Source organism: Gigantopelta aegis, chromosome 6 (genome assembly GCF_016097555.1).
Source record: "Gigantopelta aegis isolate Gae_Host chromosome 6, Gae_host_genome, whole genome shotgun sequence".
Lineage (NCBI taxonomy): Eukaryota > Metazoa > Mollusca > Gastropoda > Neomphalida > Peltospiridae > Gigantopelta > Gigantopelta aegis.
In genome coordinates, this window is record NC_054704.1 from 58,820,087 (window position 1) to 58,842,640 (window position 22,554).

The 22,554-nt window shown below is 37.5% G+C and overlaps 1 protein-coding gene and 1 long non-coding RNA gene across 2 annotated transcripts in view; one reads left to right on the forward strand and one right to left on the reverse strand.

Moving 5' to 3' along the window:
* Nucleotides 1–22,120, forward strand: part of LOC121376046 (degenerin unc-8-like) — a 42,389-nt gene extending 20,269 nt beyond the window's left edge. The window contains exons 4-13 of the mRNA XM_041503824.1: nt 546–626; nt 2,579–2,670; nt 4,796–4,959; nt 5,914–6,003; nt 11,371–11,497; nt 12,975–13,050; nt 13,538–13,595; nt 14,428–14,513; nt 20,526–20,601; nt 21,629–22,120. Coding sequence (XP_041359758.1) covers nt 546–626; nt 2,579–2,670; nt 4,796–4,959; nt 5,914–6,003; nt 11,371–11,497; nt 12,975–13,050; nt 13,538–13,595; nt 14,428–14,513; nt 20,526–20,601; nt 21,629–21,796 — 1,018 coding nt within the window. The 3' untranslated portion in view covers nt 21,797–22,120. The remainder of the gene's footprint in view (nt 1–545; nt 627–2,578; nt 2,671–4,795; nt 4,960–5,913; nt 6,004–11,370; nt 11,498–12,974; nt 13,051–13,537; nt 13,596–14,427; nt 14,514–20,525; nt 20,602–21,628) is intronic.
* Nucleotides 9,429–22,148, reverse strand: LOC121376047. The gene is made up of 3 exons (XR_005958390.1): nt 22,114–22,148; nt 21,413–21,744; nt 9,429–9,949 (listed from the first exon to the last, which is right to left on the reverse strand). It is a non-coding gene; the product is annotated as an uncharacterized LOC121376047 (long non-coding RNA).
* Between the last annotated feature and the right edge of the window lie 406 nt (nt 22,149–22,554).

Sequence of the window (22,554 nt, forward strand, 5' to 3'; positions counted from 1 at the left end):
TATATAAACGGCGCATGTGTATATAGTCGCGGCTAATGAGGGCTGGCAATATGTTGGGGGAGAGAGCCCGGTGTAAAGCCAGCATTCCTCATCTGAACTGTCCCGTGCGTAGCGTAATAGTAATATCAATATTGCATGATAAAACTCCACCACAACTAATAAAAGGCCGTGGTATGTGCTTTCCTGTCTGTGGGAATGTCGATATAAAAGATCCCTTGCTGCATTAGGAAAAATGTAACGAGTTTCCTCTGTTGAATACGAGTCAAATTACCAAACATTTGACATCCAATAGCCGATGATTAATTAATCAATGTGCTCTAATGGTGTCGTTGAACAAAACAAACTCTATGATAAGACTCATATATTCATATTTTCTTTATCCTTAACGAAATATGTGTTTGCTTATAACTTCACGTTTTCATTATGTAATAACATTCTACATAGAAGACAATCGTTACAGCATGATGACAGTATCCATCATTGTTCAATACATAGAGATTAAAATTCTGAACAAAAGGTATATCTATGTTTTATTGTTGTTTCAGAAAAACGCGAATTGAGATGGGTCATCACATTAGAGACATGTTGATAAAATGTTCCTTCGCAGGACGGGAATGCGTTGCTGAGTATGTATATTGAAATATGCACATGTATATATGTTTTCCCTTGTTATCTGTCAGTTAATTTTTAGACTCTTTAGATTTTAATCCATCTAGCTAATCAAATAAAAGCAAGATGATTTATTTTATTACTTTAGCATTATAATACACGCATACGCACGTACACACACACACGCACACATACACACAACACACACAGACACACACACAACACACATACACACACACATACATGCGCACCTACTGTAGCTACATAAATACTCTTCAACGGATCAAGATCTGCCATGTCCTAATTGTGAGAAGTGTATTATGCATTCATAAAGTCTTCTGGTTGGATTTTGCCTAACATTTTGTGAAAATGTGCATTTACCTTTTGCCATATATTTAACTGCAAAATTTACACTTTATAATGCAATGTATACAGGCCTAATTGATTTGCAATAAACGAAATATTTAGTCAAACAGGCGCGTGTGCATGAAATTGTGTAGAGGAAGTCTAGACTGACTAGTGGTGTTTTTAGGGGAGGGGTCGGGGTCATGCGTCCCCGGAAATACGTTGAAAAAACAACAACAAAAACCCCAACATAATACTGCACGTGGGGAAGGGGACTGATCTGATCGGAATATTACATATAGTCCGTCCCATCCTCCTACAAAAATGTTTTGTTATTTTTGTAAATAATTGAAGTTTGGTTTGACGTAAAACTAAAACTAAAAGTGTTTTAGAAATAACAAAATTATACTATTTTTGTGTGTAATTTAGAAAACAAGTGGCTCAGAAATAAATAACTTGTAGTAAATTCCATAGCATGAAAAAATGCGTTCCCCGTGGGACGCACTATAAACATATGTTTCTATTATCTATTACAACTGTGTTACTGTGACACACAATTCATTCAAACTGCAGGTGTGTTTGTATGTTTAAATGAAATTATGATAATTAATGTGAGGCGAGATTGCAGCTTTGGAAAACAAAATGTCCAAGCAAGTGACCAAAACAATCAGGGTGGGTGACAGCTTGCTATAATTAGCAATATATAGTCAGCTATAACAAAACGCAATTTCATCAACTTAATTTTTACCTGTATCATTCTTTATTCTTAAAGTATAGGTGGGTACATTTATGATGCCTGGGACTGGCATGCATAACGTTTAGCTGAAGATTCACAAACGACTGTGGTCATCAGGCATATTTGCTGTAACCGGAACGCGCCGTTAGTGGTTAGGGGACGTAACTCTGCCTATTTTTTCTCGCGAATTTCTAATAGAGGCTATAGGTGGCCAGTGTGAATCAGTTCTTCCGTCACCCGTAAAGATACACTCCTTCAGTCAAGATTAGGGCATGCTACAAAACAGTGATAGGTACAGTGTGGAGTACAAATAAATGATTTTTTTTTTAATCTTCAAAATGATATTCGACTTAATGCCAGCAGCAATGTGATCTTTTAACATATCTTAAGATTTCAGAGTATCTGTTTAAGAACTTTCCTATTTTCCATTTAATAATATTTTATTTCAGAAACTATACTATTATTAAATGATCAGAATGATCAAACGATCGTTTCTAAGTATACCAGAATGGACATTACATAGTTTCCGAGAATAGCAATCCCCCGATGAAGGCAGAGGGAAGCTGCCGATACGTTGGGATTATTTTGTAACGTGTTTGATGTATCTCACACTATTACGTGTTTGATGTATCTCATACTATTACGTGTTTGATGTATTTCATATGTGTTTGATGTATGCAATACTATTACGCAATATACTACAGACAGTTGACGTCATATATAGATAAAACATATATAAAACAAAGCCTTCGAATGGCACATGACATTGATATCAACAAGAACCCGTTCTGTTCTGTGTAGAGAGACCTTAAATGATGACAAACCTTGTATTTCTGTAACGATAGAAATATTTTCTCCTCTGAATAGACACTTACTAAATGATTTCAGAAACTTTACGATTTCAACCACCACGACATTTGGGAACTGTTTCACCTTACAATACGACCAGTTTATCAGCAGACGAAGTGGTCCACAAGAAGGTAATGGTACAATTATGAATAACTGTATAATCGTACGTTAAATTTAAAGGTGATATGTTAAAGTTGCAATAATAGCGGTTGCCGCCAAAAATATTTATTAATGTTTTGCTTTGAAACATACATTTTATACCTTTAGTTAAGAACTATAAAATATACAACACAATAATTTCATTTACTAGTAGTATTTATTTAAAAAAAAAAAATTGGGGGGGGGGGGGGGAGATCTTGAAAGTGTGTCACAAACATTAACTAGTGGCGTTACTGTTTTATTTTATTTTGTTTATCCCACTGCCCTCTTTCCTTGTACTCCTTTTGAATTCCATCTCATTTCTTCCCGATCTGACAGCTTCTCCTATCTTTCAACTTCTTTCGCCGTCCACCTCCACACCCCAGTACCTGTCTCCCCAACCACGACAGGTGTTTGTCTCTTGTTGCTATCCGTGTAACACACCTGTCATTTTCCATCAGCTTTTAGCTTAGTCTGACCACTTCGGAGAGTGTTCCGTGGTTACTTCTGGCATTGTTAAGAGGCACTTGTAACTACCTACTATGCTCCCCTACTACCGGCGGTCGTTAGTTAGTGCCGTGGGTCAGACCAGCTTTATTAGCGGCAGAGGACGAGGATGCCAGGTGTGTGCAGGCAAGTACACAGAGACTGCATCCGTGGAGGAAGTTGAGACAGGCGGGCGATGGTGTGGACAGATCAAAAGGAGGAAACTGACAGAAAGGGTAGAAACAGATTGAAATCGTGGGAGAAACTGGAAAGTTTTTTTTATATTAAGATAATGAGAATGGTAGGCAGAGAGTGATATATGAAAAAGATGAATGAATGTGTGAGCCAGGTTTGACGGAATTGGAACCATTGTCGTCAGCTTAAATGTCCAGCAGCTGGCCTCAGATTACAGTTATCTTCCCATTTGGTTGTCCGGAAATTTGTTCGCGCAAGTAGTCTGCTGTTTGACTGTGATTATTTCATGGCAGAGAGCTATGAAGTGGCAACTATTTGACTGAAGTTGACAGGGGAGAGCATGTAGTTTGGAAACATCTGTAACTTGTTGACATGGAAGACTTGTTTGTGGTAATTCTGGCTCATGCAAAAGTAGTGCTTTTTGTGTAAAATGGGTGTACTCCGGTCAGGCTTAGTGGGTGTGTTTGTTTAAACCAATATCCTGGGAGAAAGAGCTGGACAACAGGGATTGGCCTTTTCAGGGTATGTGTCCCCCAGACACGCAAAGGTACATACAAAAATCCATGGGCCTGCTGATATTAATAAAAATGTTATAGCCACTAAGGCTATATAGAAACATATAGCGTAATTAATTGTGGTATGTGGCCAGCTTATCCACTAGACCACGTGACTGTTTTATGCGTACACATTCAAAACACTAAGTTTACCCAGAATTCTTTGTGGTCAACTGACAAAAGAAAAAAAGATGGTGGCCATGCTATATTTAGCCACAAATTATTCTGGAAACCCTCTTAGAGCTAATTATGAAAAGATTATGCATGGGATCGATTAATTTGTAGTTATTTATTACAAATAAATGTGAAAAAAACGAATGTGTGTTGTATTTTCAACTTTGACATAGCCCCTTTAACACAGTCCTACGTTTTATTGAGCTATACAATGTACACTACTAGTAATTTATTTAATGAATCCTATTATTAATCTATGTATAGGTATATGTGTGTGGCATTGGGGCATTACGGAATATAGAATAATATAATAGTTATGGCATAAGAGGAAGGAAGGAAGGAAATGTTTTATTTAACAACGCACTCAACACATTTTATTTACGGTTATATGGCGTCAGGTATATGATTAAGGACCACACAGATATTGAGAGAAGAAACCCGCTGTCGCCACTTCATGAGCTATTCTTTTCGATTAGCATCAAGGGATCTTTTATATGCACCACCCCATAAACAGGATAGCACATACCACGGCCTTTGATGTACCAGTCGTGGTGCACTGGCTGGAGCGAGAAATAGCGCAATGAGCCCATTGACGGGGATCGATCCCAAACCGACCGCGCATCAAGCGAGCTCTGTACCACTGGGCTACGCCTATTTTAAAGTATTAGATATTTTGGTTTGTAACCATTAACTGTATTAAATTAAACAGGACTAGAATTGTGGCTCAATCTTGAGAAAGCCGAGTTTTTACGAGGATGGACGAACGGTGACGGACTTCATCTAGCTGTTCACGAACTCAAATCTCTACCAATGGTGGAGCAGGACGGAATCGCAATATCCGCCGGAACTGAAACGTTCGTCGCTCTTCAACTGGTCAGATATAATTCTTCTGTCAATTCATATTATTACTTACAAAAAATGTTTTTATAATTCCTAAAAACAATATTTACAGAAGATATTTCAATAGAAAGTGTGCTGTAAAGTAATGTATAAATTTCAATACTCCGTGAGATCATTTGCTTATAATAATAGCACAGCGTAAATGTTTCTTATCAAAGTTAAATGAACGAACAACAGAAATCTCAAGTTGGTGATGTAGTTTCTTGTATTGTACTTTCCAAACATGAAACGTGATTAATAAATTAACAACATGGTGATACAAGTAATATACAAGTCAGAGCTCTTGGGTGAATGACACACAGGTCTCCCGATAGAGTTGACATTGCTTATGTTACAAAACTGTCTCTCGGATCTTCCAGTAGAGTTTGTGCTTTGTGAGAGAACTTCAAGGCGTGTGAACAGTATCTGTTCTCCCCAAGTCTGTCTTTATGGGTAAATTATCCTTATTTATAAGATGCATACTAACACGTATCTATGTAATATACAGTTGTCAAGGTGTACTCGTTCAGACACCTGCATTACCCGTGGCAACAATTAAATTGCATTGTATTATATTGCTCGTTACATATTTAATTAGTGCTTGACACTAATTGGTTTGATTGGCATGTCTCTAAGTGTATACCATGGCAGACGTCAGATTACCAATTAACTAATTCTAATTAATGCACATGTATAAATAAAGATATAATCCGTATTGTTATAAAGTTGAAGTTTAGCACTGTGACAATAATAATGTTATAATAATAATTGCTTCTATATATATTATCGTATTCTATGTTGGGTTTTTTTTTTTTTTTTTTTTGTCCCACCCCTCCCTCCACCAACAAATGAATGGTTAACTACTAGTATATGGATCAGTTAACATTTAAAACTTTATTTTTATGTAAATAAAAATATAACAATACTGAACTTTGTATGCTATTACAGTTGAACATTGAGAGACTAGGCCCTCCATACGGAGAATGTAACGACGGGGTAGAATTCCACCAGCTGTATGGTTTGGTTTACTCCCGACAGGTACGTAGCTATATGTATGATGCTAATAAACATTGATTATTCCACGAGCAGGAGTGCCATACAGTATTTATGGGACGAGTTTGGAAATTGTTTTATTCTCCTAACGAAAACGATGTGTATAAACCAATTCCCAAACAAGTTTCATAAATTTTGTTTGGTACTTATGGGAGTGTTATATTTAGAATCGTGGTTAGATAACGGTGTAACAGTCGAACTTTAGTGAGTCTGTTACACCGTTATCGAACCGAGCCAAATAACCAAGATATCAAAACGTCGTAACCTGAATTTTTAAATTTTATAATGCAACCTCTTTCAAGTTATATTTTTATTGTTTTAGTCAAAAGCGGTATTGAAACTATTAGTATTCTCATTCAGAAACTACTACCAAAAATAGGAAAATAGCAGGTACCCTAAAGTATCTTGGGACTAGCACGGCCAACCAGACAAGTGATGTGCCTCCAAATTTTAAATACAATATTTTAATTATATTTCAAAGTCTGTTGTGTCACAATATTACAATTTTCTTTTTAATTTCTGTGAAAATAAACATACGTTTAGGGTGTGACACGAAGCTCTATGTTTCTGGCTGCTAGTGACTGTGACATCAGATGCTCTTTCAATGTAAACATTATTTACAGGCAGCAACATTTTTGTTTTGTTTCAAAAGGTTTAGTTCAAAACGCTGGCTCATTCCGAATGGGAGCGAAGAATGGAGAATTTAAAAATAAGAGGCAATTTGATATTACGGGACATGTAATGTAAATTTTATCATTATCTATGCAGTCCAACAATTATTGCTGTAAATGGATGTTTGAAAAACGAGGAAACAACATGACAGGAATATTTCTTTTTTCTGGAAAAATTCCATCAGAAGAAATATATCATGGCGTTACATGTTTTCGATAGGATAAGCGAAAGTGAAAGATATTGTCAAAAATTAGGAAAGATGTATATGACCATTTCATGGTGTTTTTTCAAATACGATTTTTATGTCAACTCGTGGTTATGGTTTTCACACATCACGAGTTCACATAAAAATCATATTCGAAAAACCCCATGAAATAGCCTGTATTATAAAGTATACTTTATTACAAACATTAAGTATATTATAATTGTGCAGTCGCCATGTTGACTGCCGTATATAATTGTATTATGATAAAATGTTGAGTGAGGCTATAATAGTCCACAGATAATCGATGTTAATAACATTCCACGATGTAGTTACAAAGACTTTGAAATACACGCATAACGCTACTTTCACTACCTAAATTACATTAATTTATTGTATTATATAAACTTTTGCTAAAAGTTATTGTAGTTCAAATTTTAATTTTTGTCACGTTTACCGTACTGGTGTCAACTTGTAATAAAACTGTAATTAATTCTTAAAAAGCTTTATCTGGATGATGGAAGGCTGCAAATGGACGAGCGTTTATTTGTCGAATCTGTTTTGTTTACTGTGTTTAGGTACATGCATTTTACCATGTAGATAGTATTTAACATGGCTTAGTGGGATGTTTTGCGTATTCAGTGGAACCAATTGTGTTTAGATCTATTAAAGGTAGTATACCAACGACATGTAAACATCATAAGCCCAAGGCTGGCAATAATTGGTCAGGTGAGCTCTCAGTAGTATAATTATTACTCTTTATTACTCCAGCTGAATCTAGCTTGAGATGAATGCTGTTTGTTGACTTAATATCCGATTGGGTTTTCCCGTCTAAGCTAGTGCCTCACGATTCGTATACAGGGTTCGTAAGTGGACCTTCCATGACTTTTTCATGACTTCCCATCACCCAAATAACACTACTCCATGACCATATGATTATCGTTTAAATTTTAGTGATGAACTTGTACATCATGTACATGCGGATATTTGTATTAAAACAGTAATATCACTGCTAAAATCAGGTTAGGCTCAAAACACACTAACGCAGGGTCTTGGTCTGGCAAAGACACCATGTATTTTGACGTTTGGATCTGTAACTCTTATGTGTTTTCAATATATATTAACTGCTCTCATATCTTTAAATATAGTTTCTTCTGTAAACACTAACAGTAATTATCAGCATCTTACTTTGATATACATCTTTCCTGTTGTTTATTAACAAAAATAAATTAAAATACGGTTAGCATAGGCTGTTGCTGCCATTCTGGCAATGTGAAAATATAACACATGTTCTTTGTCGTCTGTTGCCAGATCTGTAGTTCGCGCCAGCACAGACGCGTTGTGCATTGTCATTTTCGATACAGTGCGTGTTTCATTTTACAAATGGTACTGTACTCGCTATCCCAGATCCAGGCACAGCCTCGGTGTGTTTTGAGCCTTAGGCGGCAAAGAACAGTTAACTGTGCAATGTAATGCCGTAAAAACATTACAATACCAGTCATATGACTAATTAACTGTATGAATTACACTTGCAACGTAATGCTATTAGGCCCCAGACCACAATTAATTACACTATGTTTTCTCATAGAGCCCAGGCTCCGTATTCATAAACGTACTTAAGTCAATGTATGATACCTAAATACATACTTAAAGTACATAGATAAGTATCATACACTGACTTAAATACATTTATGAATATGGAGCCAGGTGGCTGTAGCACTTTTATTAATTTCACCAGGTCATTGGCATTTCATAAGAAACCTTACCTGCCTGGGGCCAATGAACACCCAAAAAGACAATGCCTGTTGTCCAGCTCTTTTTCATGTTATATCATTGTAAACAAACACACGTGGGCTAAGGGACCGAATCACACCGATTTCTGTTCATTTTATACAAATGTTGCATGACTTCAAGGTGCTGTGGGGGACATTATGCAGTATCCAGTGTAAACCAAGTGCACATATTCACTAACTGCATCCTCTTCCCTGTCTAACCCATTGTAACAATTCAGCATACAAAGCAGCTCCCCAGCCATTAATCACATAGCAAGAAAACTAAATTTTTTCACATTCGTTTCCGTATGCCTATCAGACCAAAATTGTTTTCACCATGACACTCAAACTGACATATGGCATTTAAATACATATGTCAAGTTGCATACAGGTAATTAAAAGATTATTCAATACCAAATATGGCTGTTGGAGGCTGTGAAATAGGGGACTGCAGATGCCGCGAAAGACGACAATCTGCGTCAAATTATTCCAAACAGTGGAATGGTAACTCTGCAATAACTTTAAAAGTTACAGGCATTTTTTTGAACAAAAATAAATTTGCTCTTTATTGTTTTCTCTTGCCACTGAAATATAGCAGTTGGCAGGAATATGATTTTTTTTGTTCACTTTAACTTAAATTGATACATTTTCAAAAACAAATTCCACAAAGTAATTTTTTTTTTAAAGTTAAACTTTGAAACTGTAAAATTTGGGATACTGCACACAGTCAACATATGCCAATTGCAAATTAGTATTACTCGAGTGTCATTCTGGTGAGGGTAATTGGCAAGGTGTCTGTACCCCGTAACAGGTCACACCTGAATGCAAAGAAAATGGCACCAGCCTGCAAAGATGCAGTTGAGAATATACAGTGAACAAAAAAGCTGTCAACTGCCACTGCATTGAAATGTTTTAATGTATCAGAAATGAAGGTGACATCACACATGGTCTGATATATATATATGAGGACATGCATACCACAATAAGTATTTCACTGTTTTATACACAACAAGTTATGCACATCCATGGAAGGCAATACAAGACAAAAGACACAGTTCAAGAAGGGACATACACCTTGGAATAAGGGTAAAACTCTGTCACATGAATATGTAAGTCCAGAATCGGAGACTTGAGAAGGTCCGACCTGTAGTCCGGATGAATACAGAGGAGTTTGCCTTGGTCACGAAGTCGAGTTCCACTTCAGCCACCATCTCCACTCCAGATTGCGACGGTGCGTCAAAGCCAGTCCGCCTGCTACGTCCCATTAAGAGTACATGTACTGCGTCTGAAATGAAAGAAGAACAACAGTCCAAAGACAAAGAAGGCATGAGAATAATGGACAACCAAATGAGTGGATAACTCTAGTCGGATGCCATTAATAGTGGGGATACAAATACCAGTCATGCGACTAATTCTAACCAGAACCAGTTCAGGACTTGTGCTTCTTGACAACGATCGGATTTACTGATTTAAGAATTTTTATCTCCGGGTGTCTTTTTTTTCAGGGTGGAGTCAGGGGCGGAAGCAATATTATGATTTTTCATGACATTTTTTTGTTGAAAATCATCGTTTTTCAAGTTTTCCAGACCTGGATTTTTAAATCTCAAATTGCACAACTTTCCAAGGTTTCCATGATGCGTGCGTATATCAAATGCTGTGGTATGTGCTGAAAGTGGAGAAAGTGCATATAAAGGATTCCTTACTGCTAATGGAAAAATGTTCCATCTGACTACGTGTCACAGTAACCAAATGTCTGATATCCAACAGTAGATAATTAATAAATCAATGTGTCCTAGTGGTGTCGATAAAAACACAAAACAAAAACTCCAAAAACAAAACAACAACTACAACAACAACCCCCTAAAAAAAAAACCAAGCACCCCCCCCCCCCCCCAAAAAAAAAGAGAAAAAAAAGAAGAGAACAAAACAACAACAAAAACAACGTTAAAGCGGCTCATCTCGTCGGTTTGGTTACACGGCGAGGGGAGACGATTAGCCCCTGCCGTCCTGCTTGTTACGCTTACAGGTACAGTGTTTTCAGGTGTGCCAGGTGTTCTGTGAGCAGAGTCTGATCGTGGAGTACTGTGTTTTCAGGTTTGCCAGATGTTCTGGGAGCAGAGTCTGATCGTAGACTGTGTTTGCAGGTGTGCCAGGTGTTCTGCGAGCAGAGTCTGATTGTTGAGTACTGTGTTTTCAGGTGTGCCAGGTGTTCTGCGAGCAGAGTCTGATCGTTGAGTACTGTGTTTTCAGGTGTGCCAGATGTTCTGTGAGCAGAGTCTGGTCGTGTTTGCAGGTGTGCCAGATGTTCTCCGAGCAGAGTCTGATTGTTGAGTACTGTGTTTTCAGGTGTGCCAGGTGTTCTGCGAGCAGAGTCTGATTGTTGAGTACTGTGTTTTCAGGTGTGCCAGGTGTTCTGCGAGCAGAGTCTGATCGTTGAGTACTGTGTTTCCAGGTGTGCCAGATGTTCTGCGAGCAGAGTCTGATTGTTGAGTACTGTGTTTTCAGGTGTGCCAGGTGTTCTGCGAGCAGAGTCTGGTCGTAGAGTAGTGTGTTTGCAGATGTGCCAGATGTTCTGTGAGCAGAGTCGGATCGTTGAGTACTGTGTTTTCAGGTGTGCCAGATGTTCTTTGAGCAGAGTCTGATTGTGTTTGCAGGTTGCCAGATGTTCTGCGAGCAGAGTCTGATCGTTGAGTACTGTGTTTTCAGGTATGCCAGATGTTCTGCGAGCAGAGTCTGATAATTGAGTACTGCGGCTGCATCGACGGCCGACAGGACGAGGTGAACGTGCAGATGAAGGTCAAAGAGAAGTACTCGCCTTGTCGAGAGTCGGACGGTTTGTATACACCACGACACGTTTTCGGTTGCAAATACTCATACCTGACCCTTGCAATGGCCTTGTTAACAAATACTTTTAAACAAGCCGCCATCCACGCTGTCACCTTCACCACCACCACCACAACCATCACCACCATCACCAACATCATCATGATCGTCGCCATCATCATCCTCATCGTCATTTCCATCATCATCAACATTATCATCATTAGCAGCAGCACCACCACCAACAACAGCAGCAGCAGCAGCAACAGCATCTAAATGCAGATCTGGGTATATGTCCTCCAATCCGAGTTTTGCATATACCATATATGTGATGTTCTAGTTGTTGGAGTCACGTTTCCTTTTGTTTGAAATAATTACGTTTCTTTCTAACACACATTCTCAGTAATCAAAGAAATGTTTTATTTAACAATGCATTCAACACATTTTATTTACGGTTATATGGCGTCAGACATATGGTTAAGGACCACACAGATACAGAGGAAACCCGCTGTCGCCACTTCATGGGCTACTCTTTTCGATTAGCAGCAAGGGATCTTTTATATGCACCATCCCACAGACAGGATAGCACATGCCACGGCAATTGATATACCAGTCGTGGCGCATTGGCTAGAACGAGAAATAGCCCAATTGGCTCACCGACGTGGATCGATCTCAAACTGACCGCGCATCAAGCGAGCGCTTTACGACTGGGCTACGTCCCGCCTCTCGGTAATCAGTGAATATATTCATGTACTGCCTGGCATGTTTTAGGGTTAATGCATGTAGCAAGTGTATATATTCATGTACTGCCTGGCATGTTTTAGGGTTAATGCATGTAGCAAGTGTATATATTCATGTACTGCCTGGCATGTTTTAGTGTTAATTCATGTAGCAAGTGTATATATTCATGTACTGCCTGGCATGTTTTAGGGTTAATGCATGTAGCAAGTGAATATATTCATGTACTGCCTGGCATGTTTTAGGGTTAATGCATGTAGCAAGTGAATATATTCATGTACTGCCTGGCATGTTTTAGGGTTAATGCATGTAGCAACTGTATATATTCATGTACTGCCTGGCATGTTTTAGGGTTAATGCATGTAGCAAGTGTATATATTCATGTACTGCCTGGCATGTTTTAGTGTTAATGCATGTAGCAAGTGATGCTGTTACAAACCTTTGTCAATTGATATGTTGGAGTATGTACGTTTATTTTTTTTATTTTTTTTTATTTATTTTTTTTGTGTGTGGGGGGGGGATTGGGATTTTGTTTTTGGGGTGGTTCTTCATAAAATGCAAACATTGCAATCATCAACATAATCACCATGTACACACACACACACACACACCCACATACCCCCCCCCCCCACACACACGCACGCACACACATACCAGCCCTCACGAATTCACGTGTCTCCTCACCCCACTCCCATCCCCTTATGAACATTAACAGCAACTCGTGTTATTTATGTTAATATTATACATTTCAGACATCTTGTGTATGAATGAAATAAAACAAGATTTTGAATTTAATAAAAAGACCTGTACATGTCTGAACCCCTGCAGGTAAGTAATCATGTAGTTGCCAATCGTCTATTACAAAATATTACGTTATAAAATATATAAAAATTTCTTAAAATTATCCAAAAACCCAACGTTTCGTTTAAAAGACAATACACTTCCTGAGGGGAATATAATAACAAAATGTAATGAGACTAAAACAGACGAACACATGAACAGATTAAAAACAACACAAGCTAAGGAAACTAACGAAACCAATAAAATAAAATAAAATAATAAAAGGGACTAATTAAAACAACGATATATAATAATAATAATAATAATAATAATAATAATAATAATTATTATTATTATGACTTACAACTGACATAAAGATTGTTATATTAATCGACGAGTTATCCAATTGAATCAAGAGAGATAACTCTTATACACAATAATTGGTTAATGTTCAATGATCTTCTCTTGGAATGGAATACCAGTTTGCTGAGAACAGTACACATAACACTGTTTATATAACAATTGTATTTTTCAGTGAAACAAAATACACGAAAACTCTTTCAGCAAGACCATGGCCTTCAGAAGAATATGGGGTAGATACTCATCTTTCATGATTGTGTTTTATCTGTGTTTGTTGGTGAACGCTATAGGCGGGATACCTTAATTTATTATTATTATTATTATTATTTTTTTTTTTTACTACTTGCTTGTGATCAAGCGCGGTCCTTCTCTAGACTAGTGTCTGTGCCAAGACTGTTAGATGAATGTGGTATAATTATAGAAGACAATGGTACCAGTCAAACTGTTGGCGAGCGCTCATCCTCCTAAACATGTTACTAAAGCAACAGTCTCGAGTAAAATGTTATTAATTAACCATTCAGAATAGATGATTCAAAGTCCTATTCTTACTGCTGCACGTCATTCTTCAATACCCTAAAGCTATAGGCCTACTCACCGATCTAGATCACAGACAGACAGATGGACAGACAGACAGACAGAAAGACAAACAAGTCTCTTCGAATTATAGTGGAATAAAATGCAGCATATACATACAATCAACATAAATAATAAAATTGTAATGAGCCACTCTATACTATAAGTAAAGAGACTATTCGCTAAAAGAAGAAGAAAAAATCTGACAAAAAACAACAAACCGATATGGTACAGTTAAAACAATGGCAGCACAAATAAAACAATAAGATATATACAGTTAAAATATTATACATAATTATGTATTATTCCATAGCTGTGGTATGATGTTATAAGATTGTGAAACCCGATTGCAGCTTTAAACAATTATTTCTATGATTTCTATTTGTATGTAAAAAAAAAAAAAAACGATTTAATGAAAAGTGCGCATAGAAAAAGCGCGCATAGAAAAAGCGCGCATAAAAAGGTCTTAATTTAATGTACTGTTAATTGCAGAAAGTGCTGGTGCAAGAAATGTGTGCTAAAAGGAACAATGAGACACAGTGTCAGCAATTTCAAGATTATACCCATCAACAACTGTCGTAAGTATACTTATCATGCAACCATGCTTCCTATTGACCTGAAAACCCCTACCTGATAATTCGAAATGTTATCATGTCACTAGGAAGTGTTATCATGTCACTAGAAAATTAGTTGTGCGCATAACGAATATTTGCTCAATTTTCAGGTAGATTGTTTTCCCATTTTTCAAACATCCATTTACAGCAATAATTGTTGAACTGCATAAATAAATATAACATTTACACTTCCTGCAACATCAAGTTAACTCTTATTTTTCAATTCTCCATTATTCGCTCCCATTCGGAAATAGCCAGCGTTTTTAATTAAACATTTTGAAACAAAAACGCAAGTGGCTTCCTGCGAGTGCGAATAATTTTAACATGCTCATATACCACTAGAGGTGGCTTCCTGTAAAGATTGTTTACATTGCGAGCTGCGTCTGACGTCACAGTCACTAGCCGCCAGTGATGTAGATCTTCAGGTCACACATAAACCTGAGTTTATTTTCACAGAGAAAAAGTAAAAAAGATGAATTGTGACACAACAGAGGTTGAAATATAATCAAAGTATTCTATTTAAAATTTGGAAACTCATAACTTTTAGACTGGCAATGCCATTCCCAAGATGCTTTTGGGCACCTGCTATTGTCCGACTTCCGGAAGTAGTTTCTACACGATAAAACTAATAGTTTTTATACCGCTTTTGACTGAAACATATTACAAAACTAAAACTTGAAAGGGGTTGCATGATAAAAAATATATCAGGTTACTACGTTTTGATATCGTGGTTATTGTGCTCGGTTCGATAATGGTGTAACAGGCTCGCTAAAGCTCGCTTGTTACACCATTATCTAAACCTTGCCAAATAACCACGATATCAAAACGTAGTAACCTGATATTCTATATTTATCAACAAAAAACAGGTTGTGTACTGCCACTAATAACTGACAAGTGGTGTGAACAGTGTATTTCAATACTAAACTCACGAACAACTGTCGTAAGTACAATTATCAACATAAGCAGGTTGTGTACTGCCACTAATAACTGACAAGTGGTGTGAACAGTGTATTTCAATACTAAACTCACGAACAACTGTCTTAAGTACAATTATCAACATAAGCAGGTTGCGTACTTCACCGATAATGGGGGCGGGACGTAGCCCAATGGAAAAAAGTGCTTGCCTGGTGCAAAGTCGGTTTAGGATCGATCCTCGTCGGTGGGACCTTTGGGGGTAATTCTCTTTCGAAGCATTGCTCAGCTGGTGCAATAAAGGCAGTTATATCCTGTCTGTGGAAGATGCATATTAAATATCTCTTGCTGCTAGTCGAAAGAGTAGGACTTGGCGGTAGCGGGTTTCCTCTCCCATAATCTGTATGGTCCTTAACATATGTCCGACGCCTTATAACCATAACTAAAATGTGTTGCGCCGTTTAATAAAGCATTTCTATTATTTCTTCATTCTTAAAGGTCCACAATCATGACACATTATTAACACACAGTATATAAACAAAATACATAAAGATTACATTATTAACCATAAAAAACAAAAATACCACCCCAATTATTAATAAAGCGACTTTTTGTAAAACGCTCGGAGAAAAAACACTGATCCGGTCGATTTGACCCGCATCTGACCTGTGACGTAGCATCAGGTGAATTCCACTCATTCATTCGTAGATTAGCATGGCGACAGCATGTAATGATTCTTCGGAAAATAACTCATTCTTATCGGACGTTAGTTTGGACATTTCGGATTTGTCTATTTATTCTAATGCTACCTCGACTGGTGAGGAAGAAGGAGAAAATCCGTTAGGGGTACTTCCCTATCAGTTTGAACCGTAGTACACCGACGATGATCCGTCGAGCCAAATACGGTCAGCCTATTTGCAACTCGGAGCCCGGACGTCGCCCGGTGACAAAAACACAACCGAGGTGTAGGCCTACATTGTTCATATTTGGCACAAAGATGCACCTCAACACGATGCATTTATATATGTTACCCCTGCGCGTGCTGTAACCTCACCGTGGTGCAGGGGTGTAACATTATTTTTGAGAATGGCCAATACAGCACAAAATTGAAGTTTTGAGTAAAAGTCAGTATCTATCTGTGATATTTGTGTTTTTGCACAGTTCTTTACACTGTGTTTTTGTTTAAATCTTGAATTTTTATATTGATGTTGATCATCACTTTATTTGTTTGCATTACCATAGTTTGACACCCAATAGCCGATGTATTTTTCGTGCTGGGGTGTCGTTAAACATTCATTCATTCATTCATTCCCAATAGCCGATGTATTTTTCGTGCTGGGGTGTCGTTAAACATTCATTCATTCATTCATTCATTCATTAGGAAAAATATTTCTTTTTAGAAAAAATACTAATTAATATTAACTGATGACTGAATAGCATTTAAATAATTAATGTATTGCAATTATTATTAAAAACAACAAATACACGTACATACATTAAATATGTTTTTAAAAAACATCATTAAATATATTAAACAAGGCGCATTCATCGTCAGTCTAATCATTACTTGGTTTCAGACATCTACGATTGGTACCTGTTTCGTTTACAAAATATGAAAATAACAGATTTTATTGTTCGAAGTTAATCCTTTAATTGGTTAACTAAACGCTTATTTGCAAAAGCAATACTTGTCTACATATTTCGCAGACATCAGTAGCTCGGACAGCATGTGACACAATCGGCACACTACGAGATCAAGGAATGTGTGTGTACTGCCAATATGCTACGGTATCTGTGATTATGTAATGTCATTGTAAAGAGATGTTTTCAGACGTCGGATGCACGTTTGTTCCTAATTTGCTCTGTCGGTGTGTCGGTGTGAACTCCGTTGTAATGAACAGAATAACACTGATGTACGTTTGTTCCCGACAATTTGTGGTCGGAGGGTGTAAATGTCACAGTAACGACGGCCGCTGTAACGAGGTCTGACTGTATATGTTAAAACAATAAATGTAGGAATTTTTTTGTTGTTGAAAAAATCGCATTAACATTCGGTAGGCCTATCTGTTTTTGTTTTTGGGCGATGTTCGGGATATCGTTATCTCTAGCCACCTCTAGTGGTATATGAGCATGTTAAAATTATTCGCACTCGCATGAAAAATGCGATTTTTTTCTAAAAATATTTTTCCGACATTTTTTTTTTTAACATATATAAATGCATCGTGTTGAGGTGTATCTTTGTGCCAAATATGAACAATGTACACATTAGCATTAACATTCGGGCTTTGTTTTTGTCTTCGGGCGACGTTCGGGCTCCGGGCTGCAAATAGGCTGAACAGGGGGATACAGGCTTGGAACAGACAAGTTCTTTAACAAAAGTTTCGGTGCCATTCCCATCGACCATCTTAGATAATTGTCGTAATCCCCAGGTGTGAAGTGGTCACTGCAAATCGAATCCCATCTTGACGGTCCTTTCCAATACGCACGTGTTTGGTTTAAGAACTACTTCCGTGCAAACAATGTCGGTTTGTCTTTCGGAAAAATATGCAAACTTCTTTTGCCTTTAACTGCAACTTTTGTACATCCATACAACGAACAAGGGTTTCACATTTGAAAGATATCTTCAAAATAATATTCCAAACATACAATTCAATTCAATAGAATAACATTTTCGCGTTTTAAAAATACACGTGTTCCACTTCCATGTAAAATGACCGAAAGGCTGCGAATGTTATGCCGGTTAGCGCGTCACGGGGTCACGTGACTTGACTCTTGGAGTTCAGAGGCTTTTTGGCAAGCGATGAAAAAAACGCGACTTTTTATTGCGAATATATTAAAAACGGGTACATTTTAAATTTTTTATTTTATTGATACTTCATATTTATTGTAAAAGGTATACGTAGTTACCAAACAATAGTGAATTACGTTTTTGATAAATGTAGACCTTTAAGTTAATAATTATCGTATCACTGGCAACCATTTAATTCAAGACCACGCCCACCTTTAGTTGTCATAAATATGTCTATCAATTTCAAGATTATATTTATTAACAATTAACGTAAGTAGTGTTGTAGGCAGGTTTTTTCAGACACACGTCATCTGTTTAAAATACGAGTAAACCAATTTTTCTATTGATATTGACATTAGTGTACTGGTTTAACATTTTACATTTCCCAAACCTGCGCTATTTCATTAGCGCTCGATAACTATTTTGAAACACAAAGAACTATTTTACATATATGTGTACTAAACCCAGTTCCAAAACACTCAAGGACTATTTTGAACCATATTAATTCATAAGACTCGAAGAACGACTATTTTAGTTATATTAACTTAATTAGGCACCAAAAGAAAACTATTTTAGAATGCAGCAGAATGAGCGACGTTTATGTGATGCACAATACAGACTTGTATGCAGAGCACGACCGGACAATTTCATCAAGGTGTCACGTTCATATAGCTTGGCTTTGGCGTTAAATTATGAATTCCCCGCTGGATTCAGATAAGGGATGTCATTTGACAGGCGTGAAATTATCCTTTACAAGAAGAATGCAACGAAATAAATCGACCCAACTGTACACACAAATTGGTGAGGGGTTGGGTTGGGGTTTTTTGTTTGTGATTTTATAAAAAAAACTGATTACAAGATCACACAAAATATTTTATAAATATATAGAGAATAATACATGAGTGGCCGTTAGATACCATTTATCTCACAACGAGTTGTTTTAAAAGTGTCTAACGAGCGAAAGCGAGTTTGATACGTTTTTAAACAACGAGTTGTGAGATAAATGGTATCTAACGGATACGAAAATATTATTCTATTTCTTACATATCCTCAAAAAAACCCCAACAGGTTTGAAGCAAATTTTAACATCTTTTTCGACTAAAAGTTGCACTTGTAGCGAACTTACGCGTCACATACACATGGTTGTCAGGTTAACTATACGTCACAGTGTAATCTAGTTCCACCGTGTTGTTTTTCATTGGCAAGCATGGCACTGGTGACCTGGTCATCATCTAGGAGCAGCCAATCGTATGTCTTGATAATGCATGGTGTTCTCACCAACGGGAGGGGGGGGGGGGGGGGACGTAGCCCAGTGGTAAAGCGTTCGCTTGATGCGCAGTTGATCTGGGATCGATCCTCGTCGGTGGACCCATTGGTCTATTTCTCATTCCAGCCAGTGCTCCACAACTGGTGTAACAAAGGCCGTGGTATGTACTATCCTGTCTGTGGGATGGTGCATATAAAAAATCCCTTACTGCTACTTACTACTTACACCCCCCCCCCCCCCTCCCATAGACCAAGATTTTCTGGGTTATTTATGCTTCATGCGTGCTTATAGATGACCTATAAGAGACTATTTTGACACTATTATTTTGGGTGGATTATGAAATGACGAAATAAATGTCATCGGTCTCATTATTAATCAATTTAACAGTAAATAATAATCAGTTCAGATATAACCAATGTTATTTTATACTTCTCTTTGAGGGTATTATTGATAAGCCTACGGTATATGAAATATTTACCCATCCCTTCAACTCGTCATTATCGCCAGTAGCATTGAAGAGCAAAATTACGCGAAAAAAGAGAGACGGCAATACACGACGCAAAACTATGTTAAAAGTTATCACTATAACATAATTTGCATTCATTTCATTTTGATTTTGTGTTAACTGGAGATTTACTATTTGTTTTCACACCAGCTTGTGACATGACACACAAGTGTTATTTAGACTCGGATCTAATATCATTTGTGAAAGTCTGTGTACCATACACTTAGGGCATCACGATTAACAGTCAAGTCAGCTTTAAAAGTATACGTCGTAGGTAAACCTATTCTTGGCTCTCTCTGTGTCTCTCTATCTGTCTCCTTCTCTCTCCCTCTGTTTGTCTCTCTCTCTCTCTCTCTCTCTCTCTCTCTCTCTCTCTCTCTCTCTCTCTCTCTCTCTCTCGCGCTGTGTGCGCGTGCGTGTGTGTATCCGTGTATGCGTGTTACTAAATACATAAATTGTTATACAAAAATAAAATAGTTTCCACCTTTGTGTAATTTTTGACAGGAAAGATTTTGTAAAGCTGAGCATATACTTTGAAGATTTGAACTACGAAAACATCACAGAAGTAATAGACTATGAGGTAAGGCCCGACGAGACAGATAGTGTCTGAGACTAACACTTTACAAACTGTGAGGTGAGACCCGACAAGAAAGATAGTAAACGTTTTTTTTATTTAACGACGCCACTAGAGTACATTGATTTTTTTTATCTTATCATCGGCTATTGGACGTCAAACATATGGTGATTCTGACACTGTTTTTTTTAGAGGAAACCCGCTGTCGCCACATATGCTACTCTTTTACGACAGGCAGCAAGGGATCTTTTATTTGTGCTTCTCACAGGCAGGATAGCACAAACCATGGCCTTTGTTGAACCAGTTATGGATCACTGGTCGGTGCAATTGGTTTACATCTACCCAATGAGCCTTGCGGAGCACTCACTCAGGGTTTGGAGTCGGTATCTAGATTAAAAATCCCATGCCTCGACTGAGATCCGAACCCAGTACCTACCAGCCTGTAGACCGATGACCTAACCACGACGCCACCGAGGCCGGTAGACAGATAGTGTCTGAGACTAACATCTAACTCTAAAGTTTTATAAGCAAGGGCCCAGTTACCCACCATAACAAGAAACGCACACAAAAAAATAATAATAACAAAATAAAATAAAAACCAAACCAAACAAAAAAAACAACAACAACCAATAAAAGAAGAAATATCCCAAACCAAGATACCCCCCCCCCCCCCCCCCCCCATAAAACAACCACCCCCAACACCCCAAAAACCCCAACAACAACAAACAACCCAACAACAATAAACACCCCCATCCCAAAAGAACAAAAGAAAACCCCTAACAAAACAACAACAAACCACAACAGAAACAAAACTCACTCCAAGCAGCTATTAACATGTCCTCACAGTAAGGATAACTGTAAAACCCAAACAGCTATTAACATGTCCTCACAGTAAGGATAACTGTAAAACCCAAACAGTATATAGTCCTACACGTTAAATTGTGCAACACACGCTCAGTGTCTTCACGTTTGGTTTGGTAATAACTGAATCTATAAAATACACTGCTCTTGTAGGTGTTATTTGTGTTTTCAGTTATCCCAGTTCCTGTCTGATATCGGAGGAACAATCGGTCTGTGGATCGGCTTGTCTGTCCTCAGTCTGTGCGAAGTGGGACAGCTGCTTCTCGAAATCACCCTCTACTTCTGTAACTGCAAAGGAAAAAAGAAACCACGCAAAAATGATTCAAGAAACCACAAATAATCGTCTCTCAGAATATTTACAAAATGGTGCAGGCAAAATTATATGTTTACCGTGTAGTCACAATATTTATTGTAAAAATTAACAAACAACAATACAAAACATGATCAGTATAATATATCCATCTATGACCAATACATGTTAACAGGAAGGGTCAGTGTTAATTATTCTTTTAGGTTAATAGTCGCTGTAATGGCTAATCTCTCGTCGAAAGAGACAGTGAGGCAGACAGAGAGAAAGAAAAAGGCAGAAAACATATAGAGGGGTGTGGGGGAGGGCAGGCGTCCGCATGTTATGTACAGCCATAAAATTGTACATACCCGTGTATTTTGTATTGGCTCATTTCGCTTATGACGTAATAATAAACGGATTCTATATGACGCCCAGTAATTTTATTATTGTAAACAAAGGTCTCACTACACAGATCACTTCCGGGTGAGAGTTCATTCATCACGGTCCACTATAGTTCCTAATTGTGACACGTTATGGTTCACATATTCACTTCTAGGAAATGGTGTAGAATTAAAACAATATTTATGTTTAATGGTAAGCCTTCTGGCTGTATTTTACCCATGTTATTTTGTAAAATTGTGCATCGACCTTTTGGGACATGGGTGTATAGCGCAAGAGACAGCCGGAGTGAATCAGTTAATGAACCACCTGTTCGGACCGGTACTACAGCCAGATGCGGTCATATAGCAAAAAATTTTGGAGTGAAAATAAATGCTTATATAATGTATGTTCGCAATGATGTATGTTAT